The following is a 23,494-nucleotide window of genomic DNA, read 5'->3' as shown; positions in this document are numbered from 1 at the left end:
CGGCTGGGGATACGGAACGACTGGTTCTCAGTTGAGTCGGACAATGCCGCTTTTTCTGACCCTACATTCAACATGCGGTCTTTGACGACATCGGGTCTCGAAGCCAAGGCATGGTTCCGTCGTCCAGTAGATCAGCGAGCAATGCGCAGAATGAGTCGGGCAACCTGAAGTCTCGGTCTGTTCATGTTGTAGAAACCATGCTGCGGCAGTTTTTTCACCTACTAGACAATATAACACGCTGGCGGTGAAGGCGTTCATTATTTCCTATGAAACCCAACGGATAGCAGCCGCGAACGTGACAGCTTTGTCTGCAGGAGAAAAAAAAAAAAAAAGATCATGTAGGTGATATAAAATCATGGCCCGCCACTCCTTCGATTGCAAAAAAATTGCATTTACTTGGCTGATGGCAACATATCACAGTTCTTGGTCATGGTTTCCGCCGGGTTCGACTATGCCACCGGACTAGCATCGGCCCAGTCACCATCTGAACGATGAGCGGAGAGTTTGGTTCGGGGGTCGATGGTTGGCAATGGAATATGCGTGTAACATCTCAAATTGTCTCCACCGATGTAAATTGAGATGGTGGTTGAACTTCCCCTTCTCCTTCGAGTTATGGCTTCACTTTCCAAACGCACCAGGATCAACCCCCACCCGCAACAGTTTGTGCACCTGCACGGAGTGTCCCGTCCTTCTTCTCAAATCCACCGCTTCCCTCATGAAACTGCATATTGGAAGAATGTCTTGGTGCCTCTCTCCTTTTTTTTCCCATTGCTGGATCAATATCGTGTACGGTCTGGCGGCAAATGTCGATGTGGGGCCGACAGCTCCGGCTGACAGCGATCCATAGGCGGTGTAGGGCTTTATCGGAGATTAAAGGTCGCTGGAAGAAAGATTGCCCGTTGTAGTAGCGATACGGCCCGACCTAAAGGAAGAACCTCATAACCTGACCGGGTGGAGTGTAGTGAATCCCAGCGACGCACCGACCGCGGGGTAGAATTCACTCCGCTGCTATCTGTACTGTGAAAACATTGCGCATGCTACAGGGCATGGTGGGGCATCTAATTGCATCACCAGATGTCCTGCGCTCTTACCCATACTTATCTGCACCGTCAGCACTGCCGCGTTCACTCTCGCAACCGGCATTGCAAAGCAAACAACAGTCTCTACGGTGGGTAGATACAGAGATTTTGTGTGAATCTTGAGCAGCCGATTGTTCCGTTCGCACAGTCAGTTGTGCGACATCGCCTTCGCTGCGACTACCCCCATAACAATGCCCGCGTCAACGGATGTGCCGCCATCTTTGGCGATCCGCATCAGTCCGCTCCCGCCCTTCAAGCCTGATCTCTACGAACGCGCATGGTGCTCGGTGCCGCACCCGACGCTGCCTCTAATTGCGACCGCCCACTCTAAATCGGTCACAATCTACTCGCTATCCTCGCTGTCCTCGCACAGCAGCCTCTCCGGCGGCCACACACGCTCCGTTCGTTCAGTTGCCTGGAAGCCCAATCTCCCACCTCAACAGCTCTGCCTAGTCACCGGCAGCTTCGATTCTACTGCTGGCCTGTGGCGATGGGATGGCGAGCTACCTTTTTCCGGCCACGACACTGCCAGCGATTCCCTCGAGATCGACCTTAATTCGTCGCAGCGAGCCAACAGCAAAGGAAACACCGACGATGATGGGGACAAGGACTGGGAGTTCACCCTAGTGCTGGAAGGTCATGATTCGGAGATCAAGGGCGTCTCATTTGCGCCTTCAGGCGCCTACCTCGCCACGTGTAGCAGAGACCAGACTGTGTGGATATGGGAAGATGTGGGCGCTTCCGAAGGGGATGACGAGTGGGAGACGGTTGCCGTGCTCAACGAACATAACGGAGATATGAAGGGCATCGCATGGTGTCCCGATGTGCCCGGGAGAAACTCGCGTAGAAGGTACAGCGCTGATGTTCTTGCGAGCGCGAGTTACGACAACACGGTCCGGATATGGCGCGAAGATGGCGATGGAGAATGGGTTTGTGTGGCGGTACTGGAGGGCCATGACGGCACCATTTGGGGTGTGCAGTGGGAACAGAAGCCGCGTGCGGACAATGGATTCCCGAGGCTGATGACCTATTCGGCGGACCAGACCATACGGTTATGGAGTCTACAAGAGGAGGACGTGGAGGACGGGGCGAGTGTAGGTTCGGTTTTCCGTCCAGGACTTGGGGGCATTCCCAACACCATGCGAAGGTCGCTTCGCGAGGAGTGGGGTTGCGACGCCATCCTTCCAAAGGCGCATACGAGGGACATCTACTCAGTGACCTGGAGTGCCGATACAGGATTGATGGCCAGCACTGGCAGTGACGGTGTCATTGCCGTGTACCGGGAGTATGATGATACAAGGGTCGGAATGGGAAACGACGACGAAGAAGCACCTGAGAAAGCCAGCGAGCGACCGGGTCAATCAGGGGGGTGGAGGGTAGAAGCGACGGTACCGAACGCTCACGGTCCATACGAGATCAACCATATTACCTGGTGCAAGAGGTACGACGCGGGATCAGAGAGAAAAGGGACGGAGGAGATGCTTGTCACAACTGGTGATGAGGGCATGGTGCGTCCCTGGCAGGTCATTTTCTCGGAAACGAAGTCCATCTGAAAGCCAAACAATATAATGCAGAGGGATCAGATCCACAGTCTGAGTCTGAACATGATGACTTGCAAGTTGCAGATGATGTTGACACTTGCCAAGCCACAATATGATGCGGCAACAGGGCCCGGGCTGTGGCTTAGCGGAACATCCATTGGCCGAGGTATTTGAAGCCGCCCCCCGTCCCCGTCCTATCCCGTCCTGTCCCGTCCTGTCCCGTCCTGTCCCGTCCTGTCCCGTCCTGTCCCGTCCTGTCCCGTCCTGGTCCTGATCCCCTGTCACTGGACAGAAACACTTAAAACCTCTGGGTCGCGTTGTCGGATAAGGTGCTGAGATGAAGGCCGGGTGGACATAAGGGCGTAAGGCGGCGTAGCAGCGCAAGCGTGCAGTTCAGCAACTTGTCAGCAACTTGGTTGGGGCAGTGCTAAAAGCTGTCGTAACCAGCCCTTCAAATTGGCACACAGACAGTGAAACAGGGTCTTCTTCAGCACGTCTGTTATTCTGACTGCAGTAACTTCAGGCGGCTCTTGTCCAATTCTTCTCCTTCCTGCCTACCTACCTAGGCGTGCTAGGTAATATACAGAGCACCTTACCAAGAATCTGGACACTCCCGTCGGCTTCAATTCAAAATCTGGACCTGGGTCCTACCTTGAGGTAAGGTAGGTGAGATACCTACCTACGTTACTTGCTAAGCTCCCGGGGCCATCCAATTGCAGAGCCAATACGTGCAGCCAATCTCCATCCATACCTAATTACCTTCCACTTCAACACCGCACGAACAGGTACCTAAAGAACGTACCTGGCTGCAACGCACCGCACAGCACCGCACCCGCGTCCACCCTCCAACCGTCCCCGCCGTCCTTTGCACCCAACACCACTTTCTCTCGACCCTCGACAACCTCCACACTCCATCCTCGCGGCCTCACCGAATACTATTACCCTCCGTTCGCCTACGACCAGACGACGCCGTTTTACTCTCTGATGGCAGGTCCGACCTCGCCGGGCACCGAAGGCCCCACGTTTGCCCCGCCCCATCTCCCTGCTGGCTGGATCGCCCAGTGGGATGGCTCAAGCAAGAAGTACTACTTCGTGCAGCTTTCCACCGGTGTCTCGCAATGGGAGGTCCCGACCGACGCCGCTCCTACAGGCGCAACTCCTGCCCAACCCTCTGATCATCCGTACGGCGTTCCTCAACCCGAACTCATCACCCATCCCGACGGTAGCCAGACCGTGCGACACGCCGATGGCACCCTGGAGCCCGTCAACCCTCCCATGCCACCCGACAATACAAACACGAGAGGTCTTGATGGTCCGACGGGCGACCGTGGCCTAGGTGTACGTCTGCCCGTCGTCCTTATCGTCTTCAAGATCTTATGCTCGCCTCCTTGCGTCTTCTTTGTTGCTACGTTTCTCTGCTCACATCATGCTGACCTGCCGTCTGTCCACAGAGCATGGCTATGAACGCGCTGCTTGGCAAGAACTCCAGCCATAACAACTCATCAGGCTCCCATGGGAATTCTTCAAGTCCTCTCGGTGGGCTTGCAAGTCAGCTAATCAGTGGGATTGGAGGTCATGGAAATAACAACGCCAATACTAGTAGTGGGGGAAAGAGCTCTCTGGGCAAACTCGGAGGTGCACTGGCTTCCAGTTTCCTCAACAAACCGCAGCAGCAGCAGCAGCAACAGGGGCAACAAGGCCATCAGGGACAGCAGCAGAACTACCACGGCAGCCAGTCTACGGGACACCAGCAGCAGCATGGAGGTCTCGCAGGTTCTCTTATGGGCGGTGTCGCCAATATGTTTGGTGGTAATAAGCCAGCTCACGGCGTAGGTTCTAGAGCACGCGCAGACGCCCATGTGACATTACTGATTGTCTTTCTAGAGCAACGATTACGGATACTCCAACAGCGCTTCTGGCGGCGGCGGTTACTCTGGCCAGGCTCCTCCTACCTCTTACCAGCCGTCGGGCTCGACGCATACCCAGCACTCATCCCCACCGGCAGGTGCCTCTTCCTACCACTCGCCCGCTTCCAACCAGGGTCACAACCAACAGTCGTATCCTCCGCCGCCGACTCAAGCCCAGAATCACAACCAGTCATTTCCTCCACCGCCTAACCAGTACTCCACGCCGAACCAGGGCCAGACGCATCACAACACCGCTTATGGGGCGCCGCCTCAGCAATCTCATAACCAGTACCCTCCTCCGCCTTCTGGCGGGCCCTCTTCATCATATGGTCAGCAACCCAGTTACGCCGCTCAGTCTAACCAACAACAGCAACAGCAGTACAGCGGATACAACCCGGCAACCTACGGTGGTGGGAACCCCCAAGGCTCCCAGCCCGGTGGCTACCCCAGCCAACCCTCGTATGCTGGCAATTCTTCTCAGCAGGGTGGCTACAACACCCACTACTGAGTGCCATGAGGAATGGACTGTTCCATGGCCAGACATGAGTGTGACATGGCATGGGGCTGCATTTTGTGCCTTTCACGTCCAGGAAGGCGCTTCTTGCTATTCGCTCCACTGGTTCGTCAGGCTAGGAGGTTTGTTGGACAAGCCAGAAACAGAAGCCAGCCAGAAATTGTACCGTCTCGCTTCGGGAGCCTAACTATGTCGAGACGAGAGCGAGGAGGAGTCTAGAGTCCGTGACGCAAACTGGTGCGGTCCCGATTTGTAGGCAGTCGATGTTTGTCGTTAGAACTCCCTTCATTTTGAGCAAGACATGAATGCATGGAGAGGGCGATAGATGCGGTAGTCTCGTGCTTAAATGTTTTTCTTCCTCTCAGGCTTGCCTTCAGCGGCAAGTACTGGCTGAATCCAAATCAGAATGACCCTAGATAGAAGCCAGGCCATGATGGACACCCCCTTGATGTAGAAGACGGTCGGAAGTAGTGACCTCGGCAAAGCATTCAGTAGAAATGGATCGAGTATGAGGTCGGCGCGAACGTGTTCAACATTGGCCATGAGCGTGGCGTTGTCAGTGTAGTAATCCGCCGCAGCCAAGATCCTGAGGAAAAAAAGGGAAGTTTCTTGCTCCATGGGCATTGCGTACGAGGCCGAAGAGCTATCCGCCTCACGGTTTGCGATGCGAGAGGAGGCATATTTCGCAAGAGAAGAGATGAGCTCGGGGGTGTCCCAAACAACGGGCAGCTCAAACACATCGAGGGTGAAAGCTGTAGGTTGCTACTTGGTCGTCAATGGTGAGATGATGATGAACAGGGTGTGAAGCATCTTACAGTAGCCGCCCAGCACACTCTCAGCTCATACCGCTGGTCTTGTGTGAGGTTCTTGAGTAGCAACCAGGTTGGGCTCCCAAAGGGAGACGCAGGGGCCGGGAAAGAAGCCGCCAGATCAATCCTCTTGGACCAGTGGTCTGGTGTGAGCATGTCTAGGCGGAGGTCGCCGAGGTTGGGCGATGTATTCGGAACATTGATAGTCTCTGGCGCTTGGAAAATGACCTTCTCGGTATTCGCACCAGCGAAGTTGGAAAAAATGGCCATGGAAAGGCCATGCTGTAGTGAGAGGCGCATGTGACAAGCGCGGCACAGAGCCCAAGGGGGGTTGTGGTCTGAGGTGAAGCAGATTGCGGTCGGAATATTCCCGTGGTAGAGAAATCAGGGAGAGAGGTGGCATATATCTTGTTCGATGGTAAATAGCAAGTCTGTCCTTCGAACCTATTCGATGTGGTGTTGGAGACAAGGATGTATGCAGGTGACAAAAGATAGATGTTGTCCCCGCCGCCGCGACGGTTCTCGGATGGGTCCGTTTCCACTGTCCGTTCCGTGTGCCGACCGCGGTGCAGACATGTACCTCACACTGATGGATGCGAGATACTTACGTCTATTGCGGCGCCCCGTGATCTACTTCGAGCTGGGAGAGCGCCTGAAATGGCGTCCGGGACAGACTCGTCAGAATGAAATGATGGTATTGCGATCTAAGGCAGCTTTCCTACCAAAAGTTGTAAGTAGGCAGGCAGGAAAAAGCGCAATTTGGCGATTCTATCGTCCGTGTCCGTGCCCCTGCTCTGCCTTTATTTGATATCAGAAGTGAATGCAGCGTGCCTCATCTTGCAAGCCCGAATGGCTGGTCCCTCGGCTCTGGGGATCTTCGACGGGTTTCTCTTTCTCCGTAGGTATGTGCATGCCCTTCGTGTCCTCTCTCTCTCTCTCTATCTCTCTCTCTCTCTCTCTCTCTCTCTCTCTCTCTCTCGTCCCGCCTGTTACCTTTATGCTTGCACAACTGCTGCTTCTGCTTCTACCTATACAGCGCAGCTCGCTCCTACCTAGACACCTCAGATAGGTACCTGCTTACCTAGTTCTCAGGTAAACAATCTAGAACGCGTTAAACCACTTGTGTTTTTGTAAAGCACTTCACCTAAGATGAGGCAGCTGTGCACAGTCAAGCTACCTCAGGCAGCTGAAGGTTGAAAACTATGGAGAGGAATTGTCACCGGCGTTGCCTTTCCCAGCGAAGTGCGGTGTACTGGGCTTCGGCCCAGGGCCCTTGCTCCCCTATCAAACCAATCACTGACTGGCCTGTACCTGCCAGAAGATCTCCACCACGGGGCCAATAGGCAAGACCCCACGCCCCGGGAGGAACGCGACTCGATGCGGCCATTGGCCAGTCGTCCTTTGGACGGTTGTCTGAGAGAGACGTGGACAGACGCGCTTACCAATTCGGGGAGGCTCATATCAACAAAAACTGTAGCACGGCCCCTGTTGCGCACCAAATTTCCCATCCCACCCCACCCCGACTTCGACCACCTGAGGAACCCAGTCGAGGACTCCAGCAGCACCACCAAAAACGAGGAGCACGAGCCCGGCACCTAGCACAACCTATTATTCTTTCCCTTGTACTTGCCAGGCCTAACCTAACCTTTTCAACCTCCTGTCGACATCCTCTCGCGATAGCTGCAAAAACAACTTTTTTTTTTCTGCTTGCTCGACACTCCCGACGCTCCTGATCCTGCTCCCTACCTCTACTCTCAGTCGCTCGTCTCATTTTCCTCTCGTCGCCGCAATCATGCGTGAGGTCATTAGCATCAACGGTAAGTTGCCGCCTGTTTTTTTTTTTGTTTTGATCTCCCCTGACCCCACGCGCCGGCTGTCTTCACCGCATTCTCACTTCCGTTTCCTTCGCAAGCTGCCTTTCGGTCGCTGATATCTCTTGTCACGAACATCCTTATTCTGCTACTTGAAAACACACGGTTGCTGACTTGTCTCCCTATAGTCGGTCAGGCTGGTTGCCAGATTGCCAACGCCTGCTGGGAGGTACGTCTGGACTTGTGCTGATTCCGTTCCGCCGTGCCGCCGAGTCAACTCGCGGTACGAAGCTCTGCTGGCCCAATCAGTGGCCATACTTGATGATGACCTGCTTCTTCATGCGTCTGATGGCTGACTTTGATTCCTTCTGCAGCTCTACTGTCTCGAGCACGGTATCCAGGTACGTTGGCAACCCGCCGCTCCTATCCAGTCCACAGAATGCTAACCCGATGCCTTTTCCAGCCCGATGGATACTTGACCGAGGAGCGTAAGCAGGCCGATCCCGACCATGGCTTCAGCACCTTCTTCTCCGAGACTGGTATGCTTCGTCCTGAAGTATTCTCGCCTCCGCTGTGAGTGCTGACCAAATCTTCTAGGCCAGGGAAAGTATGTCCCCCGCGCCATCTACTGCGATCTTGAGCCCAACGTCGTCGACGAGGTCCGCACCGGCCCCTACCGCGGCCTCTTCCACCCCGAGCACATGATCACCGGCAAGGAGGATGCCTCTAACAACTACGCTCGTGGCCATTACACCGTTGGCAAGGAGCTTATCGATCAGGTTCTCGACAAGGTCCGCCGCGTTGCCGACAACTGCGTTGGCCTGCAGGGCTTCCTCGTCTTCCACTCCTTCGGTGGTGGTACTGGCTCTGGTTTCGGCGCTCTCCTGATGGAGCGTCTGTCCGTCGACTACGGAAAGAAGAGCAAGCTCGAGTTCTGTGTCTACCCCGCCCCGCAGACCGCCACCTCTGTCGTCGAGCCTTACAACTCCATCCTCACCACCCACACCACCCTCGAGCATTCCGACTGCTCCTTCATGGTCGACAACGAGGCCATCTACGACATTTGCCGTCGTAACCTGGGTCTTGAGCGCCCCAACTACGAGAACCTCAACCGCTTGATTGCCCAGGGTAAGCCTTCAGATACGATCGTGCAATATGCGAGCTTGCATCTGACTTTTACTTAGTTGTCTCGTCCATTACCGCTTCCCTCCGTTTCGATGGCTCCCTGAACGTCGACTTGAACGAGTTCCAGACCAACCTTGTGCCTTACCCTCGCATTCACTTCCCTTTGGTCGCTTACGCGCCCATGATCTCTGCCGCCAAGGCCGCCCACGAGGCCAACTCTGTCCAGGAGATGACCATGTCTTGCTTCGAGCCCAACAACCAGATGGTCAAGTGCGACCCCCGTCACGGCAAGTACATGGCAACTTGCTTGCTGTACCGTGGAGATGTCGTCCCCAACGATGCCCACGCAGCTGTCGCTACTCTCAAGACCAAGCGTACCATCCAGTTTGTTGATTGGTGCCCCACTGGTTTCAAGCTTGGTATCTGCTACCAGGCTCCTCAGATGGTGCCCAACGGTGACCTCGCCAAGGTCAGCCGCGCTGTGTAAGTCACATCCTCATCTCTCCATGCCTAGCGGCATAACAGTCTACTGACAATGCGAATAGCTGCATGCTCTCCAACACAACTGCGATTGCGGAGGCCTGGTCCGCCCTGTCGACCAAGTTCGATCTCATGTACTCCAAGCGTGCCTTCGTCCACTGGTACGTTGGTGAAGGTATGGAGGAGGGCGAGTTCTCTGAGGCTCGTGAGGATCTTGCTGCCCTCGAGCGTGATTATGAGGAGGTTGCGGCCGACTCTCTTGAAGGTGAGGAGGGCCTTGAGGCAGAGTATTAAGATGTGTATATCTCGGCGTTTGGATGCGGAAGAAGTCGCCCTCCATTCTTCTCAGGGTGCAGGCTCCGTTGCCATGGGTCTTTGCACTTGATGAGTCCGTTGAGCCAGTGGCGTGTTTACTTCAGTTGTTAGAGTGAGAAAAAGAATAGCCAACTTTAATGCTACCGAGGATACATAAATTGTGCTCCTCAGGCTACGTGACACCTGGTCTCAGTCAGCATCCTTACCTTTCGCAGATCTGCATTGTGCATGCGTGTGTTGTGTCACTGTGCATATATATTCAAAGATAAAGCTGCACACTGCAAGGTCTGCAGAGTGAGTCTCTTCCAGCCAGATTTAATCATCTTAACTGATGGATGTATTCGAGTTCAATGAAATGAAACTGACAGAGCGGAGCGGGCCTTTCGGATGTTCAAGCAACCTCGGGTGCAGGTACCTCAGTGTATCTTAGGTGCTTCTGTGTCCAGTGTAGGTAACTACCTACCTTACCTACCTACCTTACACTGGACTCAGAGCTGCAACAGGACGTGCAGTGCCCGAGCTTTATTATGGGGCATATGTGTGTGCTCATTATACCTTCACACAGGTGGCTGAATACGCCTGGCCTGGGTACGTACTTGTTTGTGTATCCGTAAGGTAGGCACCTAGGTAAGGCAGGTGGCGCGGCCTGCCAGTTACCAGCCCGACGACCTTTGAACCAAACTAAACCCCCAGCCAGTCCACAGTCCACAGTCCACAGTCCACAGTCCACAGTCCACAGTCCACAGTCCACAGTCCACGAACAGCATCAACACAAGCCACCTCCTCTCCTTCCAAGGCTGATCCTTTGGGACTAAAGGGCTATCCGGGCCATCATCTGTGTACAAGGTATGATCCTGCCGTCCATTCATTTCAATAGCAACACTTTACTTGCCGTGAAATCTAACCTGCAGTTTCCCGATCGTCAGACTCACGCTTCTTTCACCCCAGCCCCCCGGAGGCCGCCGTATTGAACCAACGAACAACTTCCACCACCTCTAGATACACTTGGAAACAGCCCGTCTTGATTGCTAGTACCACCCCGAGGCAGGAGTTCCACGCCGCCATCATGTCTGCTGACGGCGTCGATGCGGGTAAGTGGACTCTTTCGATGGTGACAGCGCGTTGCGCGGCAATGAGTGATAGCTAGATGCTGACGACAATTGTCTCACAGCTGTGCCGAATTTAAACCTCAACGCCGAAGAGAAGCGCCTGTACGGTCAACTCTTTCGCCAGGCTGACTCGGACAGCGTCGGTGTTGTCACCGGAGAGACGGCAGTGAAGTTCTTCGAGAAGACAAGACTCGATTCGAGAATACTGGGAGAGGTGAGGGCCGATTGATACTTGCTGCTCGCTACTGCCCGAATCCAGCGCAAGTGGCTAACGACACATACGACAGATATGGCAGATCGCAGACAAGGAAAACCGAGGCTTCCTAACTCCTGCCGGCTTCGGTCTGGTGCTGCGGCTCATTGGTCACGCCCAGGCTGGAAGAGAACCGACGCCAGAGTTGGCCCTACAGCAGGGACCACTGCCGCGCTTCGATGGCTTGCCCCCTCCCGCAGGTCCTCTTGCATCTCCGACTCCTCCCCCTGCTGCTGCTGCTCTTCAGGCGCAAGGCACCGGAGGAGGCCCCATCCGAATCCCCCCTTTGACCCCTGAGAAGGTCAATCAGTATGCCGGCTTGTTCGAGCGCCAGCCGCTTCAAGCTGGCAACCTGCTTCCCGGTGACCAGGCAAAATCTATATTTGAAAAGTCGGGCCTGCCGAACGAGGTTTTGGGTAGAATCTGGCAGTTGGCCGATACCGAGCAGCGCGGGGCCTTGGTTCTGACAGAATTTGTAATTGCTATGCATTTGCTCACGTCTATGAAGACCGGCGCGCTAAGAGGTCTTCCCAATATTCTTCCCGCCGCCCTCTACGAAGCTGCGACCCGTCGTGGACCTGCCGCGCCTCGTCAGTCGCCTACGGGCACCGGACCAATATCTGCAATCCCCCGGCAAATGAGTGGTTCGGCCCAGTTTCGCGCAGGCAGTCCTCTTGGACGCCCGCCGATTACTGCCCAGACGACTGGTACTCCGGGAAGCGACTGGCTGATCACTTCGGCTGACAAGGCCCGATTTGACGCACTTTACAATGACCTTGACAAGTCTCAAAAGGGCTTCATCACCGGCGAAGAGGCCGTCCCCTTTCTAAGCCAATCCAATCTCCCAGAGGATGCACTGGCCCAGATCTGGGATCTCTCAGACATCAACTCAGAGGGTCGACTGAACCGGGATACTTTTGCAGTCGCGATGTATCTGATCCGCCAGCAAAGGAGCAGACGAGATGGCTCGACTGCTCTGCCAACAGCGCTTCCTGCTAACTTGATTCCTCCCAGCTTCCGAACACAGCCGCGACCTACAACGTCAGGCTCACCATTTGACGCGCCGCCTCAGGCCCAGCCCCAACCACCAGCCCCAGCGCCGGCCCCGGCCCCGGCCCCGGCCCCGGCCCCGGCTCCTCCGAAATCTGCCCTTGATGACTTGTTTGGCCTAGACACCCCGCCCGCTCCGGCACCCGCTCAAGTCGCCCTTTCAACTGGCGGATCAACAGCTAATGACCCATTTGGGTCTGGTTCGGCAGTTCTGGCCCCATCTTCCCCCATCCGGCCCTCTCCCACCGGCAACCAGTTCAAGCCTTTTGTGCCGTCTTCTTCTTTTGGCCGCGGCCTCACAGCGCAGCCTACAGGAGACTCGAATTCTGGCAAACCCTCCGCTGTGTCCGCAGCTGAGGATCTTCTCGGCGATGGTGACCCTGAAGTCAGCAAAAAGCTGACGAATGAAACTGCTGAATTGGCGAATCTGTCAAATCAGGTCGGCTCGCTTTCTAAGCAAATGCAGGAGGTTCAGGGCCAGCGTACCTCCACACAGAATGATCTCAACCAAGCCAATTCGCAGAAGAAGAATTTCGAGCAACGGCTGGCTCAACTTCGCACAATGTACGAGAAAGAAGCAAAGGACGTGGAGGCGTTGCAGGTGCAGCTCAACACGTCGAGAAACGAAACAAAGAAGCTCCAAGCCGAGTGTATGACGCTGGACGGGACTTACAGAGACCTGCAGAACCAGCACCAGCAAGTTTTGGCTGGATTCCAGGCTGACCAGCAAGAGAACGCCAATCTCAAGGAGAAGATCCGCGCCATCAACGCTGAGATCGCCCAGTTGAAGCCTCAGATTGAGAGGCTCAAATCTGAAGCTCGACAGCAGAAAGGACTCGTCGCTATAAACAAGAAACAACTGATTACGAACGAGGGTGAGCGCGACAAGCTTCAGTCAGAAGTCGCTGATCTTTCCAGGAGCAACGAGGACTTGTCTCGACAAATCAACACCAGCTCCCCAGTGGCAACGTCTGCTCAAGTCGCAAGCCCTGCGCCCTCGACCGCGAGCGGAAACAATCCCTTTTTCCGTAGAACAGGAAGTACTGACATTATGGGTACCTTCACCTCGCCGCCGCCAGCCAAGCCATTCAGCGGCGATAAGTCTTTTGACGATGTCTTTGGCCCGGCATTCCCTCCTCCCACATCGACAAGCACACCACCACCTGCTCCATCATTCAAGCCCCAGCACACGGGGGCGTCGACTGCTAGCTTGGGCTCGTACTCAAATCCCCCTATCCCCACATCACCCATCGCCAGCCGCCAGGCTACTCTCACAAGTGAACCTCCCGCCCCGCCTGAATCACGACAGATTAGCTCGAGCTTCCTTCCGTTTCCGGAGGCCTCCGAATCCCTTACGTCTTCTCGAGCCGTGTCACCCCCTGCCTCTCGTGCCGATGGGTCTGGAGACACCCCCACTGCGGCCTCATTGCCCGGAGCATTCCCCGTCGAGCCTACAACAACGGGACAGAGCACCGCCTCGACTTCTACCGCAAGCAACGCTGAGCCACAGGAGCCTGCGGGCCAAAGTGGTGCGCAGCCGTCAGGCGAGGGCGCGACAGCTGGAACTGAAGTCGGTGCAGTGGACGCATCGAACCCAGACCCATTCGCCGCAATGGATCAGGACAAGGCCAAGGCTGACTTCGACAATGCTTTTGCAAGCTTCACAAACGCGCATAAGAGCTCAGACAAGCCTGGTGCTGACGGAGCCAAATCATTTTCGGCATTCGATTCTGAATTCCCTCCAATTTCTGAGCTTGACCGCGACGAGGACGAATCTGATAGTGCAAGCGAGCGTGGCGGTTTCGACGACGACTTCGCACCAGCATCTCCTCAAGCCAAAAAGGTCGATGATCCTAAGGGTGCCACGTCCCCTCCACCGACGGCTACTGCTGTTGCTCCTGCTCCCACGGGTGAAAGCTCCGCGCCCACTGCATCGTCTGCCGAGCCCCAAGCCGCCCCCGTTGATACGTCTACACTCCCGGAGGCCCCGGTGACATCGGAAGCGGAAGCTGTTGAGACGACTGCTCCTGCCGCCTCCGCTGGACAACCATCCGCCGCACCCAAGCCGCAGTCCTCCTTTGATGACCTCGATGATGATTTCGAGGGTCTCGAGGATGCCAAGGAAGGCTCTGCCGATGATGACTTCCAGACAATCTCCAGATCTGGTCTCGATGACTTCAACCCTGTCTTCGACAGCAGCCCCCCTCCAAGCCAGGTCAAGACAGAATCCACTGCTTTTGGGCACGAAAGTAGTTACGACTTTGGCGCTGTGTCCCCTAATGCTGCCACTGGCAGCACTAACGGTGCGGGCACGAAGAGTGCGACGGTGCCGGATGCGCAGGACTGGGATGCCATTTTTGCTAGCCTGGACTCTCCCAGTGCCGCCAACGCAGACAAGGGTGCAGAAGTCCCTCCTGCGACTTCAGACTCCCGACCTACACCTGGCCGTGCTTTGACCAGAGATGGGGAGCATGACGACCCCATCTTGAAGAACCTCACGAGCATGGGCTACTCAAGAGAAGATTCCCTTCTCGCACTCGAGAAGTATGATTACAACCTGGAGAGGGTATGTCATAGTCACAGAAACTCGTTTGAAACTTTCGGCTGCTAATTCTCTAACAGGCCGCCAACTTCCTTGCCAGCCAATCATAAACCTGATCTAGAAGTGTTGAGGGCACAAAAAGCGCAACTGGATTTCCTCATGGGAGGCAAAGTGGCATTAAATCGACAACAGCAGGCATTATATTTCTCCTCCCTTTCACTTGGTCTACAAGAGATACCTTCGTGTTCGGCAGTTCTTAACCTTCCAATCCCGCCACGTCCCTCGCGTCTCACGATCGGAGCACGTCGGACCTCGGCACCTAATATATATGTATGTATGTAGGATATGCATGGTTGACTCAAAGCTCACAACGCTCGGCCCTCTTGATTTTGTACTAAGCTTGCGTGTTGTCATCATGAGTCTGGACTCAAAACAAATAATATTGAAGACTGGTAGGTTCCACGTGTGAACTGCTCGTAGCTCGAGCATGCATGTGTCTAGGTATGGCGGGCCAAGTTACATGTGAGATCAGAGAGTCTCCCCAGTCTACTGAGCCCAGCAGCTTTGGTTCAGTGCTGAGTTACTACTCAGAGAAACCCAGCTTCGCTACAATCACTTATGGTCCTGTGAAGGCCGTATTTTTCGTCCCATGTTGGCCGTTGTAAAGGGGACCGTGTGCAGCATTTCGAAGTGTCCATACATCAGCAAGCAAAGGCACGTTATCTTCTAACCACCTCATATTTTCCCATCCAATACCTCGAGCAGCCGTACTCTGGATCGTCGTCTTCGCCGAGTGCAGCAGTTGTCTTGATTTTCATTATCGTCTAACCCAACCCTCGTTGAGCAGCTCCATCGTCATCTCTCGAGGATCCGGATCCCCAGTATCACTCTCTTTTCGCTCTTTTCATCAGCCTGCTCGGCCGCCTCAGCGCAGCTCTGCCTGCCTGACAATGGTACTACGTGCAACCGGCATGGCTTGATCACTTGACCTTGCTCATGATTGTCTCTGGACCCCTGACCACATCAATCTGTGCCGCTCGTGCCTTGACGGCGTTGAGCATGCTCCTTTCGAAGTCATCGCGCGACCGCAGCGCTGCCTCCACCCACGTCATCTGCAAATCCCAGTAAGCCATCTTGAAGCCCTCAAAGGTGTCTGGGAGCGCGTCCTTCTCGACGGTAAGCAGTTGCAGAAAGTACTCGGTAACACGCCACGTCTGCTTGACGGAGTTGCCGACGTCCGGATTAGGAAGGGCACCAAAGTACTCGAATGCCGTCGAAATGTCGTTGAACAACTTGTCCTGGAAGGGATCGGTGCGGCGAAACTTGGCTCCTTTGTTGCGAACTGATGTAAGGTAGCGGACGAGCAACTCGTCGGCGAAGATTTCTGTGAAGATGTCGACAAGAGAGTGGTGCAGAACTTGGCTATAGTCGTTGACGTATTCCTCAAACGTTACCACCATCTGTTTCATGGCTGTGCTTGTGTACCACTTGGGCGTGAAGAAGTCGGGCATGACCAACTTGAAGTCGACGGAGAAAATCAGCTGAGCAAACTTGGTGATGCACCACGTGCTGAAATCCACATAGCCATCCCGTAGCAGCTCAACTTCGCCCTCGGCGCGCTCCATGTACGCCGGCGATACGAGGGGCTCAAACTTTTGCTTGAAATTGGACAGGTACGCTAGCCTGCCTTCTTCCTCATTGTCGTCAACGCAGGCAATCTGGTCGTTTGCCGTGGCCACAAGCCAATCTTGAAGTGGCTGGAATCCTTCGAGCTCAGGCATTTTCCCAGTCTCGTACCTGATGGCCTCTTCGTCGAGCATCTTCTGCCACGACTGCTGCCTGCCACGTAATCGCAGAAACATGGCGTCGATGACTCCCTCAATGACATCCATACGCTTTGAGTTGGCAGCAGCATCAATCTGCTCACGCAGCATACGCCACATGTCGACGAGGTTCTTGGTTCGGAAGTAGCCATACTCATCCTGATCCAGGTTAGAACCTTCAACATTGCGCTCGGCAAAGTCCTTAAGCTCTGCATTGAATATTCGCTCGATCCATTCATCCAGGAACTTGATGATGAGCTGGCGGAAGTCGCGCACCAGTTCCGTTTCTCTTGAGTCGATGACATGAGGCGCTAGGTCCTCCTGCTTGAATCCCAGCTTCTTCATCTTTTTATAGTACTTTTCGGGCCAGTTGATGATCTCCAAGGTATTGGCAGAACTAGAGTCCTGGTCATCGATCATTCCCACCAAGAAGTCGTGCATTGTTTGGTGGTAAATGTCCCCATAGGTCTTGAGAATCTTCCATTTCTTAGGCATCAAGGGGGCCATGCCCATTTTAACGGCGTTGAGGTCGTTGAAGTACCATTTGAGAATCTTATCAAGTGCCGAAGGGTCGTCCAAGAATTCGCCTCTTGCCTCCGCGAACTGTCCTTCGACACTGATCTTGATGGCTTGTGTGAATTTGTCCTTGTAACCTCGGACCTTTTTTGCACCGTCGGTTATACTCTGGAACCTTGTCGCCATCTCCTTGTGGTCTCTTAACGCTTCTTGCAGTGCCAGCACTCGTTGATCGCTCTTCTCTTCCGCCTCAATCACGACAGCAAAACGTACCACCAGGCCATTATTGTCATTAACGACCAAATTAATAAGGTTCAGAGCTAGAATACCGATATGCTCGTCAAACCAGTCGATCATGGTATCCAGTCTCTGAAAGTAGTCCTCGAGTGTTGACTCCAGACTTGGGTCCTCCGCTCTTTGAATTTGCTCCATGGCATCATCTCGAATATTCCTCAGCTGTGTCAGCTCGTAGTGTATCGGCAAGAGGTTCGGCATGTTCTCCTTGTCGCTCTCATCCTCGCTCAACATTCGCTCGACGATCTCTAGACGCTCGTTGAAAGTCTCCAGATTCTTGCGCATCGCCTCGACAGCGCCGAAATTGCGATGTGCCTGAGACACCAAGTTGATGCTGGCGAAATCCTTGATCATGTTCTGCGACTCTGAACACAGGCGGTCGATCTTGATCATCTCCTCCTTGATCTGCTGGACCGTCTTCTGCCCGTCCGTGAGGCCAGTCATGCCTGACTGTGTCGTCTCCAGCTGCTCGCGAAGGCCGCCACGGAGTTGTGAGTCGACAGCAGCCTTCTTTCGGGAAAATTCCTGCTTCAGGCCGGCGATCTTGTCGAGGTCATCGGGATGACGGAGGAGCTCGGCGAGCTTTGGCACGGGCGCATCCATAGTGAATGAACTATGTCGGTAGTTGTTGACTGAGGTTGACAGGTCAATAGGGGCTCTTGATAGTCGTCAATCGATCGGTCAGATAGTCAATCGTTCGTGCAGTCGGATGAAAGAGGCTCGGGGGTTTATGCTGCTCCCATAATCGTTTCGTGGTGACGGTAGGGTACGAGAATCATGGCATTGCGCGCCGCAGCTTGGGTTTCGTGTACATACATGGATGCCACCTAAGGTAGGAAGGGGGGAAGAGAGCGAGAGCTACCTTACCTTGTACCTAGGTAGTGCACGTAGCTGCGCAGCGGAAGTGGGCCGGGTCAGTACGCTCCAGGTACTCCGCTCCCTACTATGCAGTACATAAGTGTTCGTAGGGGCTTCCTGCATAAGGTAAGGTGTACAGAGTACCGACTGACTGGAGGGAATAAGCATCAGGGTCCGTGCACATGAAGCTGGACTCTCGTCGTCGTCGACCTCAATCAACTAATCATGCAATTAAGTATTACTGAATGTTCGTCTTGCATCTATCTTGCGATCTGCTAGATCATCATTTTACATTGTCTAGAAACCAATTGACCATTATTAGACAGAGAAACATCCGACTATACGCTGCATTGCGTGACTGCATAACACGAGTGCCAAATCTGGAAACGGACCCGAAAGATTAGTTACTGTATCATTGACTTTCCAATCTCACTCTGCCAGCCCTCGGCTCGCTCGAAACCATTGGAATGAGTCTGATAGTCCATCAAGGCCTGGTAAACCTCGGCCTTAGAGCTGAGGACAAATGGTCCGTACTGAACAACCTCCTGATCAAGGGGTGTGCCAGCGATGAGCACAAGGCGAGCGTCCTTCTCTGCGCTCGCATCAACCTCAACATTGATCACTTCCCCGTCTAGCTCAAACACGACATTGTGGAACTGGTCGACCACACGCTTCTGAGCTCCTGTTCCGAAAATGCTCTGTCCGTCGAGCGTGTACGCGAAGGCATTCCAACCCTTGGGCAGAGGCTGTGCGACTTTGCCACCAGGCTTGATGTTGATGTCCAGAATCCAGACCGGCGTGTAGGCGAGATCGCGCACCGAGTCGACGCCGTGACTCTGGCCGGAGATGATCTTGATGTGGACCTTACCGTCATCGACGTCGACGGAGGGAATCTCTTTGGCGCGCAGGTCGCGGTAGCGCGGCTCGCAGGACTTCAGATGCTTGGGCAGGTCAACCCAAAGCTGGAGGCCGACATTGGCGCTGCCATCCGGGTTCTGTTTGGGCATCTCGGCATGCATTATGCCTCGACCCGCTGTCATGAATTGCAGGTCGCCCGTCTCAATGGTGCCCTCGTTGCCGGCAAAATCCTCGTGGTCGACTCCGCCATGGAGCAGGTAGGTGATGGTTTCCTGGCCTCTGTGAGGGTGGTCGGGGAAGCCCGCCCCCGGGGAGATACGGAAATGGTCTTTCAATAAGCAATGTGTTTTTTTCTCCTCGTGTTTTCTCCCCTTGGGACGAGATGTTGCGGAAACCTTACTCACCAAGCATCAAAAATGGAGAGAAATTTCGTAGCTGGGGAGTCCCGATAGAGCGGCGGACACGAGCCCCGGCACCTTCTGCTTGTTCAACGGCCAGGAAGACCTTGCGAATTGCACGAGGAATGGACATATCGCTCGCGTACAGGTGATGGTCTATATGTGGCTTTGGGGTCTGGTTTCCTCTTCTGAATGCGGAAGACGTCAGATTGAAGAAAGTCTCGGTGGTAACGAGTGCAATGTTGCGTAAGCCTTGTCTGAAGAGAACAATCGATGCGATTCCCACGATGATGGACAAAAAAATCGAGAAGGGCTTCATTGACGAGAAGCACGCGCGGTATTTGTGCAGAAAATTGGAATGGTTCTCGTTGGGCAACCGGAGGACAGATGAACAAGACTCCTATATTCTAGAAGCGCGATTGGCAAATGGCATACACATGCACCTTTTTGTTTCATGGTCTATTTCTTCGCCCTTTTCGCTTTCTCTCCACCTGAGGCAGGTTACCTTACCTAGCATCGTGAGGGTGTCTCCGCCACCTTCTGGCCAGCGACTAGGCTTAGTCAAATTTACATCAGCAATTATCAGTATGGGACTTGCTGACACAGTCAGTCGTGGCCGGGCGCTATGAGGTTGATGGCCGGAGGCACCGAGCTGGGTGCCTGAGGTCACAGATTGTTTTGGAGAAACCCACCCTAGCCCAATCAGCAGGCGGCAATTCTCCCCAGTTTCCCTCTCTCGCCCAGGTCGTCCTCCAGCTGCTTGCTGCTCGTAATTGATCCGATCTCACGTCAAAATTGAGTTGCTAAAAGCAAGCTATAGTACCTACCTACCTTACCACAGGGTACACTCGTGCCTGGACGTGGACGTAAGACAACAGAACAGGGAGCTTAAGCAGCACTGTCAAATTATTGCATCGCGCTCGTGCTTGTCAGTTGTCTTAGTGCACTTCCGTGACTGACTAAGGCGTCGTTTCTCCTTTCTTACCCCTTTCTACGCATCTCTCTCTCCCTGTTATCCTCATATCAGTGTCAAAATCCTCTGTAACCGGCGTGACGGCGACTCAGATATCACCCGGCTCGTGCCTGGACACGCGGCATGAACCGCGGCACGTGCGGGCATGCCAACAGAGGTTTGATGGTTAAATCTTCAGAGCTCCTGAGAGCAGGGGGGTCAAGAGAAACGCGCACGTCTATTAATTTTGGGTCTCATCTCGTTCCATGAACAACTCCAGCACTGGCAAAGCCTCGCTCCCCCGTCGCACACCTGCAACCAATTACGGATCCATTCAAACTCCGTAGTGAGGGAAGCGCCCTATTTTCTACGGAACCCATCAACGTTGAGAGAGGTTCCGTAATCAGTTGGTCCCGAACTCAGGACTGGGGTGACGCGCGGCAAGCCTTCCATCTCGTACACCAACATGGGAAACAGACATAAGAGAGCAGAACATGACAAGTACAAATAAAAGCTCTTTATCCGAGGTATAAATTCCGTTCCTTGCTGTATGTCGTTGAAGCGTCCGCCATCATGACTGCGATACAAGAATCAAGGATAGTTCGAGTCGCATGAGAAGGGTATATGAAGTGGAGGGAAGGGAACTAGCCGGCGGTACGAATGCCAGTACAGGTACAGGCTTAGTTGTTGACCTTTTCGTTCACGACGTCCTTGGCCTCCTCCTTCTTGTAGTGCATGACATCTCCAACCCAGATGATGATTTCGCTAGTAGTGATGAGAGTAGTGCTGACAATGGCCTTGCCGTAAGTCACCAGGTTCTCACCACCAACCTTCTTCTTCTCCTGGGCATACGTCTTGAAGACGTGGTCCTTGGCCTCGAACCCGGTACGAATCGGCAAAGCGATGATGCCCTTGGCCCCGGCATAAAGTTCCTCGGTGGGCTTCTTGATGACGGGGACGCGCTCCTCGACCTTGGTCAGGGTCTGGTCGCCAAGAGCGTCGGCCTTCTCCGCGTAAGGGCGCAGGTAGCCCCAGGGACGGGCCAGATAGGGAAGGAGAGGGGCGGCAAAGGTTTGGTAGGCAGAGTCACCAATGGCGATCGACTTCTTGCCGAGAGGGTTGTTCCTGAAGGCGACAACGCCGTCGTGAATCACGGGAATGTCCAGCAGATGCTGTGTCATTGGGTCAGCGCCGACAGTACAAAGCTTCGGGTGAATTGCGAAGCTTCTTACCTGAGCAGTGGCTGAGTTGACAGCCGGGAGGTCACCGTTGACTTGGGCCATTTTGGACATGTAGGCGGCTGTTTGATGGTGAGAGCGGTAGTTCAGGGCAAGTGTCCAGATAGGGGTGAAGTCGATTGAGGCTCAACAGTCAGGGAGTCGTGGATGTAAGCAGGTGGTTGCTAGAGCAAGAGTGCAGAGCGGAGTAGAGCAGATGTTGAGCAAGAAGTTTGGAAAAAGGAAAGGACGGCCGGAAGGTTTTGGGTAATGGGAGGGGGAGAGGGAAGCGAGTTGGAGGGAGTAGGCAGAGCTAAAAGGGAGGGAACAGCTGGAACGAGAAGACGAGCTTGTCTGTAATGGACGGGACGGGATGGGATGGGATGGGACGGGATGCAATGGGTGGTGACGAGGTTGACGCCACAGACGGGCATGGACAGAAATGAAAAAGTAAAGTAAGGTATTTATCTACCCAGGTAGTACCATTGCATGTCAGTAGCAAGGCATGTCTGGGCTGGCCTTGCTTGAACCCCTTAGAAGTTAGGATGCAGACTAGGAAGAGCTAGAGCGAGAGCGATTAGCATGTGCTTTCCTTCTCATCCACCACCACCACGTCTTGTCACGACCATGTCAAAGGCTGAGGGAAAGGAAAACCAACGAGACGCGCAGGAATGCCACTGGTGGCGGGGCTTGGACCAAGTATCCCTACCCGCGAGGTACATTGGATGCACTGGTTCAGGACATGCATCTCCACGTCCCTCCACACGGCCGCATGCCAGCGGGAGATGGTGCTCCTGCTGCTGCACCATCAGGAACGGTTGCTCCTCGAGATTCAAGCTTGCTTCCTGTGTGTGAATTCCTTTTTCCGTGTCTCGAACGTCGCCCCTGCGAAGATCTGTCTTCGTTTTTCGTCCCTTGCCCTTCTCCCTCTGCCTTCCCAGCGTTCCTCCATGCCGCCGTTCTTTCGTTGACCGGCAGTGGAGCCCAAAGTTCACCAGGTAAGGTCAGGTAAGGTGAGGTGAGGCGAGGGGCGATGAGGTCGAGGTGAGGTGTGGCCGAATTGCGTGCCTTATCTCGCTCTCACTCTCTTGCCCTCCCTCGTATGACATACGACAGCCCCGTCTCGGAGCTGGTCACTGCAGGATATAATGCAAGAAGATGAGGTACGACTTGGTCATTGGTACAGTCGTTCATCAGAAGCAAGAGCAGCCTCAACGCAGTCTCGATGCATCCCTATCATGACCCCGGGCTTTTGACATGTGAAAGTGAGGTGGTTTGTTGCCCCGCCCGCTGGTGGTCGAGCTGCACAAGAAATCGGAGGGGAAAAGAGGGGCGTAGCGGCGGTATCGGTAATGTGCCCGGCTCACTTCCCTTGGTAGGGCTCTGGGCTTTTTCGTCCTCCCTGTAACGATCCGGTCATGGATTGCACCTCAATGCCCATCTAGGTCCGCAGTGTGAATATGGTCTCAAGCTTTCCACTTGCTCGTGGTCGAGTCGCTGCTCAACACGTACGTGTGCTTCACATGGCCGTGCCTTATCTGCCAGCCCATCCTGGGAGCAGTTGTCGATCTGTGTTCCGAAGAGTGGGCTGCTGCTCGGGCTTTGGTCTGTGAGTACCTTACCTCTACACTGTAGGCTCTGGGTGAGGTGGGTTGAGCATGGCAGGTGGTACCTACCTAACCTGGAAGCAAGTAAAAGGTTGCATCCGTGTGCTCCTTACCTTAAGGTACCTTGGGTGGGTAGGCACCTAGTGTTAGGCACGCCGCGCTTGGGGCTGGTGATGGGCCAACCTCATTTTACCTTACCAGAGGATCTGAGGTGAGCTGATGCGCTGCCCAATTACCTCACCTTACGCTGTGGCTGAGGCGTCACGGTACCTTTTCCCGGGGAGGCACGATGCCCTGACCCAATTGGCCCACTGTGAGTGAGCTTATCACTTTACATTTCTCAAACTTCATCACGGGGAAATTCCAAGCCAACGGCTGCGCTGGGCCGCGCTACTGCACAATAGCGTAACACTGACGAGGCGTTGCCTCTATCACG

At 54.5% G+C, this 23,494-nt stretch overlaps 8 protein-coding genes across 8 annotated transcripts; 4 read left to right on the top strand and 4 right to left on the bottom strand.

Annotated features, from left to right (window-relative positions):
• Positions 1-1,270: 1,270 nt before the first annotated feature.
• CIA1 (putative cytosolic iron-sulfur protein assembly protein 1) lies at positions 1,271-2,632 on the top strand (the record flags this gene model as incomplete). The annotated part of the gene is made up of 1 exon (XM_037318445.1): positions 1,271-2,632. One exon carries the CDS (start codon positions 1,271-1,273, stop codon positions 2,630-2,632), a length of 1,362 nt encoding a protein of 453 aa, XP_037184058.1.
• Positions 2,633-3,604: 972 nt separating this feature from the next.
• On the top strand, positions 3,605-5,035 carry CGCA056_v003187 (uncharacterized protein; the record flags this gene model as incomplete). Its single annotated transcript, XM_037318444.1, has 3 exons — positions 3,605-3,958; positions 4,072-4,449; positions 4,505-5,035. 3 exons carry the CDS (start codon positions 3,605-3,607, stop codon positions 5,033-5,035), a joined length of 1,263 nt encoding a protein of 420 aa, XP_037184053.1.
• A 348-nt stretch (positions 5,036-5,383) lies between these two features.
• Positions 5,384-6,120, bottom strand: CGCA056_v003186 (uncharacterized protein; the record flags this gene model as incomplete). The annotated part of the gene is made up of 2 exons (XM_037318443.1): positions 5,384-5,803; positions 5,857-6,120. 2 exons carry the CDS (start codon positions 6,118-6,120, stop codon positions 5,384-5,386), a joined length of 684 nt encoding a protein of 227 aa, XP_037184054.1.
• A 1,522-nt stretch (positions 6,121-7,642) lies between these two features.
• Positions 7,643-9,560, top strand: TUBA (Tubulin alpha chain; the record flags this gene model as incomplete). The annotated part of the gene is made up of 7 exons (XM_037318442.1): positions 7,643-7,667; positions 7,850-7,890; positions 8,036-8,062; positions 8,125-8,200; positions 8,259-8,789; positions 8,846-9,269; positions 9,332-9,560. The coding sequence occupies 7 exons, from the start codon at positions 7,643-7,645 to the stop codon at positions 9,558-9,560; spliced, it is 1,353 nt and encodes a 450-aa protein (XP_037184055.1).
• A 1,087-nt stretch (positions 9,561-10,647) lies between these two features.
• Positions 10,648-14,645, top strand: CGCA056_v003184 (putative calcium-binding protein; the record flags this gene model as incomplete). Its single annotated transcript, XM_037318441.1, has 4 exons — positions 10,648-10,672; positions 10,753-10,904; positions 10,978-14,559; positions 14,616-14,645. The coding sequence occupies 4 exons, from the start codon at positions 10,648-10,650 to the stop codon at positions 14,643-14,645; spliced, it is 3,789 nt and encodes a 1,262-aa protein (XP_037184056.1).
• An 870-nt stretch (positions 14,646-15,515) lies between these two features.
• On the bottom strand, positions 15,516-17,771 carry sec6 (Exocyst complex component sec6; the record flags this gene model as incomplete). Its single annotated transcript, XM_037318440.1, has 1 exon — positions 15,516-17,771. The coding sequence occupies one exon, from the start codon at positions 17,769-17,771 to the stop codon at positions 15,516-15,518; it is 2,256 nt and encodes a 751-aa protein (XP_037184049.1).
• A 659-nt stretch (positions 17,772-18,430) lies between these two features.
• On the bottom strand, positions 18,431-19,415 carry PIRL (Pirin-like protein; the record flags this gene model as incomplete). The annotated part of the gene is made up of 2 exons (XM_037318439.1): positions 18,431-19,212; positions 19,289-19,415. The coding sequence occupies 2 exons, from the start codon at positions 19,413-19,415 to the stop codon at positions 18,431-18,433; spliced, it is 909 nt and encodes a 302-aa protein (XP_037184050.1).
• A 1,499-nt stretch (positions 19,416-20,914) lies between these two features.
• On the bottom strand, positions 20,915-21,517 carry CGCA056_v003181 (uncharacterized protein; the record flags this gene model as incomplete). Its single annotated transcript, XM_037318438.1, has 2 exons — positions 20,915-21,406; positions 21,467-21,517. 2 exons carry the CDS (start codon positions 21,515-21,517, stop codon positions 20,915-20,917), a joined length of 543 nt encoding a protein of 180 aa, XP_037184051.1.
• Positions 21,518-23,494: the final 1,977 nt, after the last annotated feature.

This window comes from Colletotrichum aenigma (genome assembly GCF_013390185.1).
Source record: "Colletotrichum aenigma strain Cg56 chromosome Unknown KSG_Cg56_contig02, whole genome shotgun sequence".
Taxonomy (NCBI): domain Eukaryota; kingdom Fungi; phylum Ascomycota; class Sordariomycetes; order Glomerellales; family Glomerellaceae; genus Colletotrichum; species Colletotrichum aenigma.
Note: the sequence above shows the minus strand (reverse complement) of the source record. Positions and strands in the feature narration are given on the sequence as shown.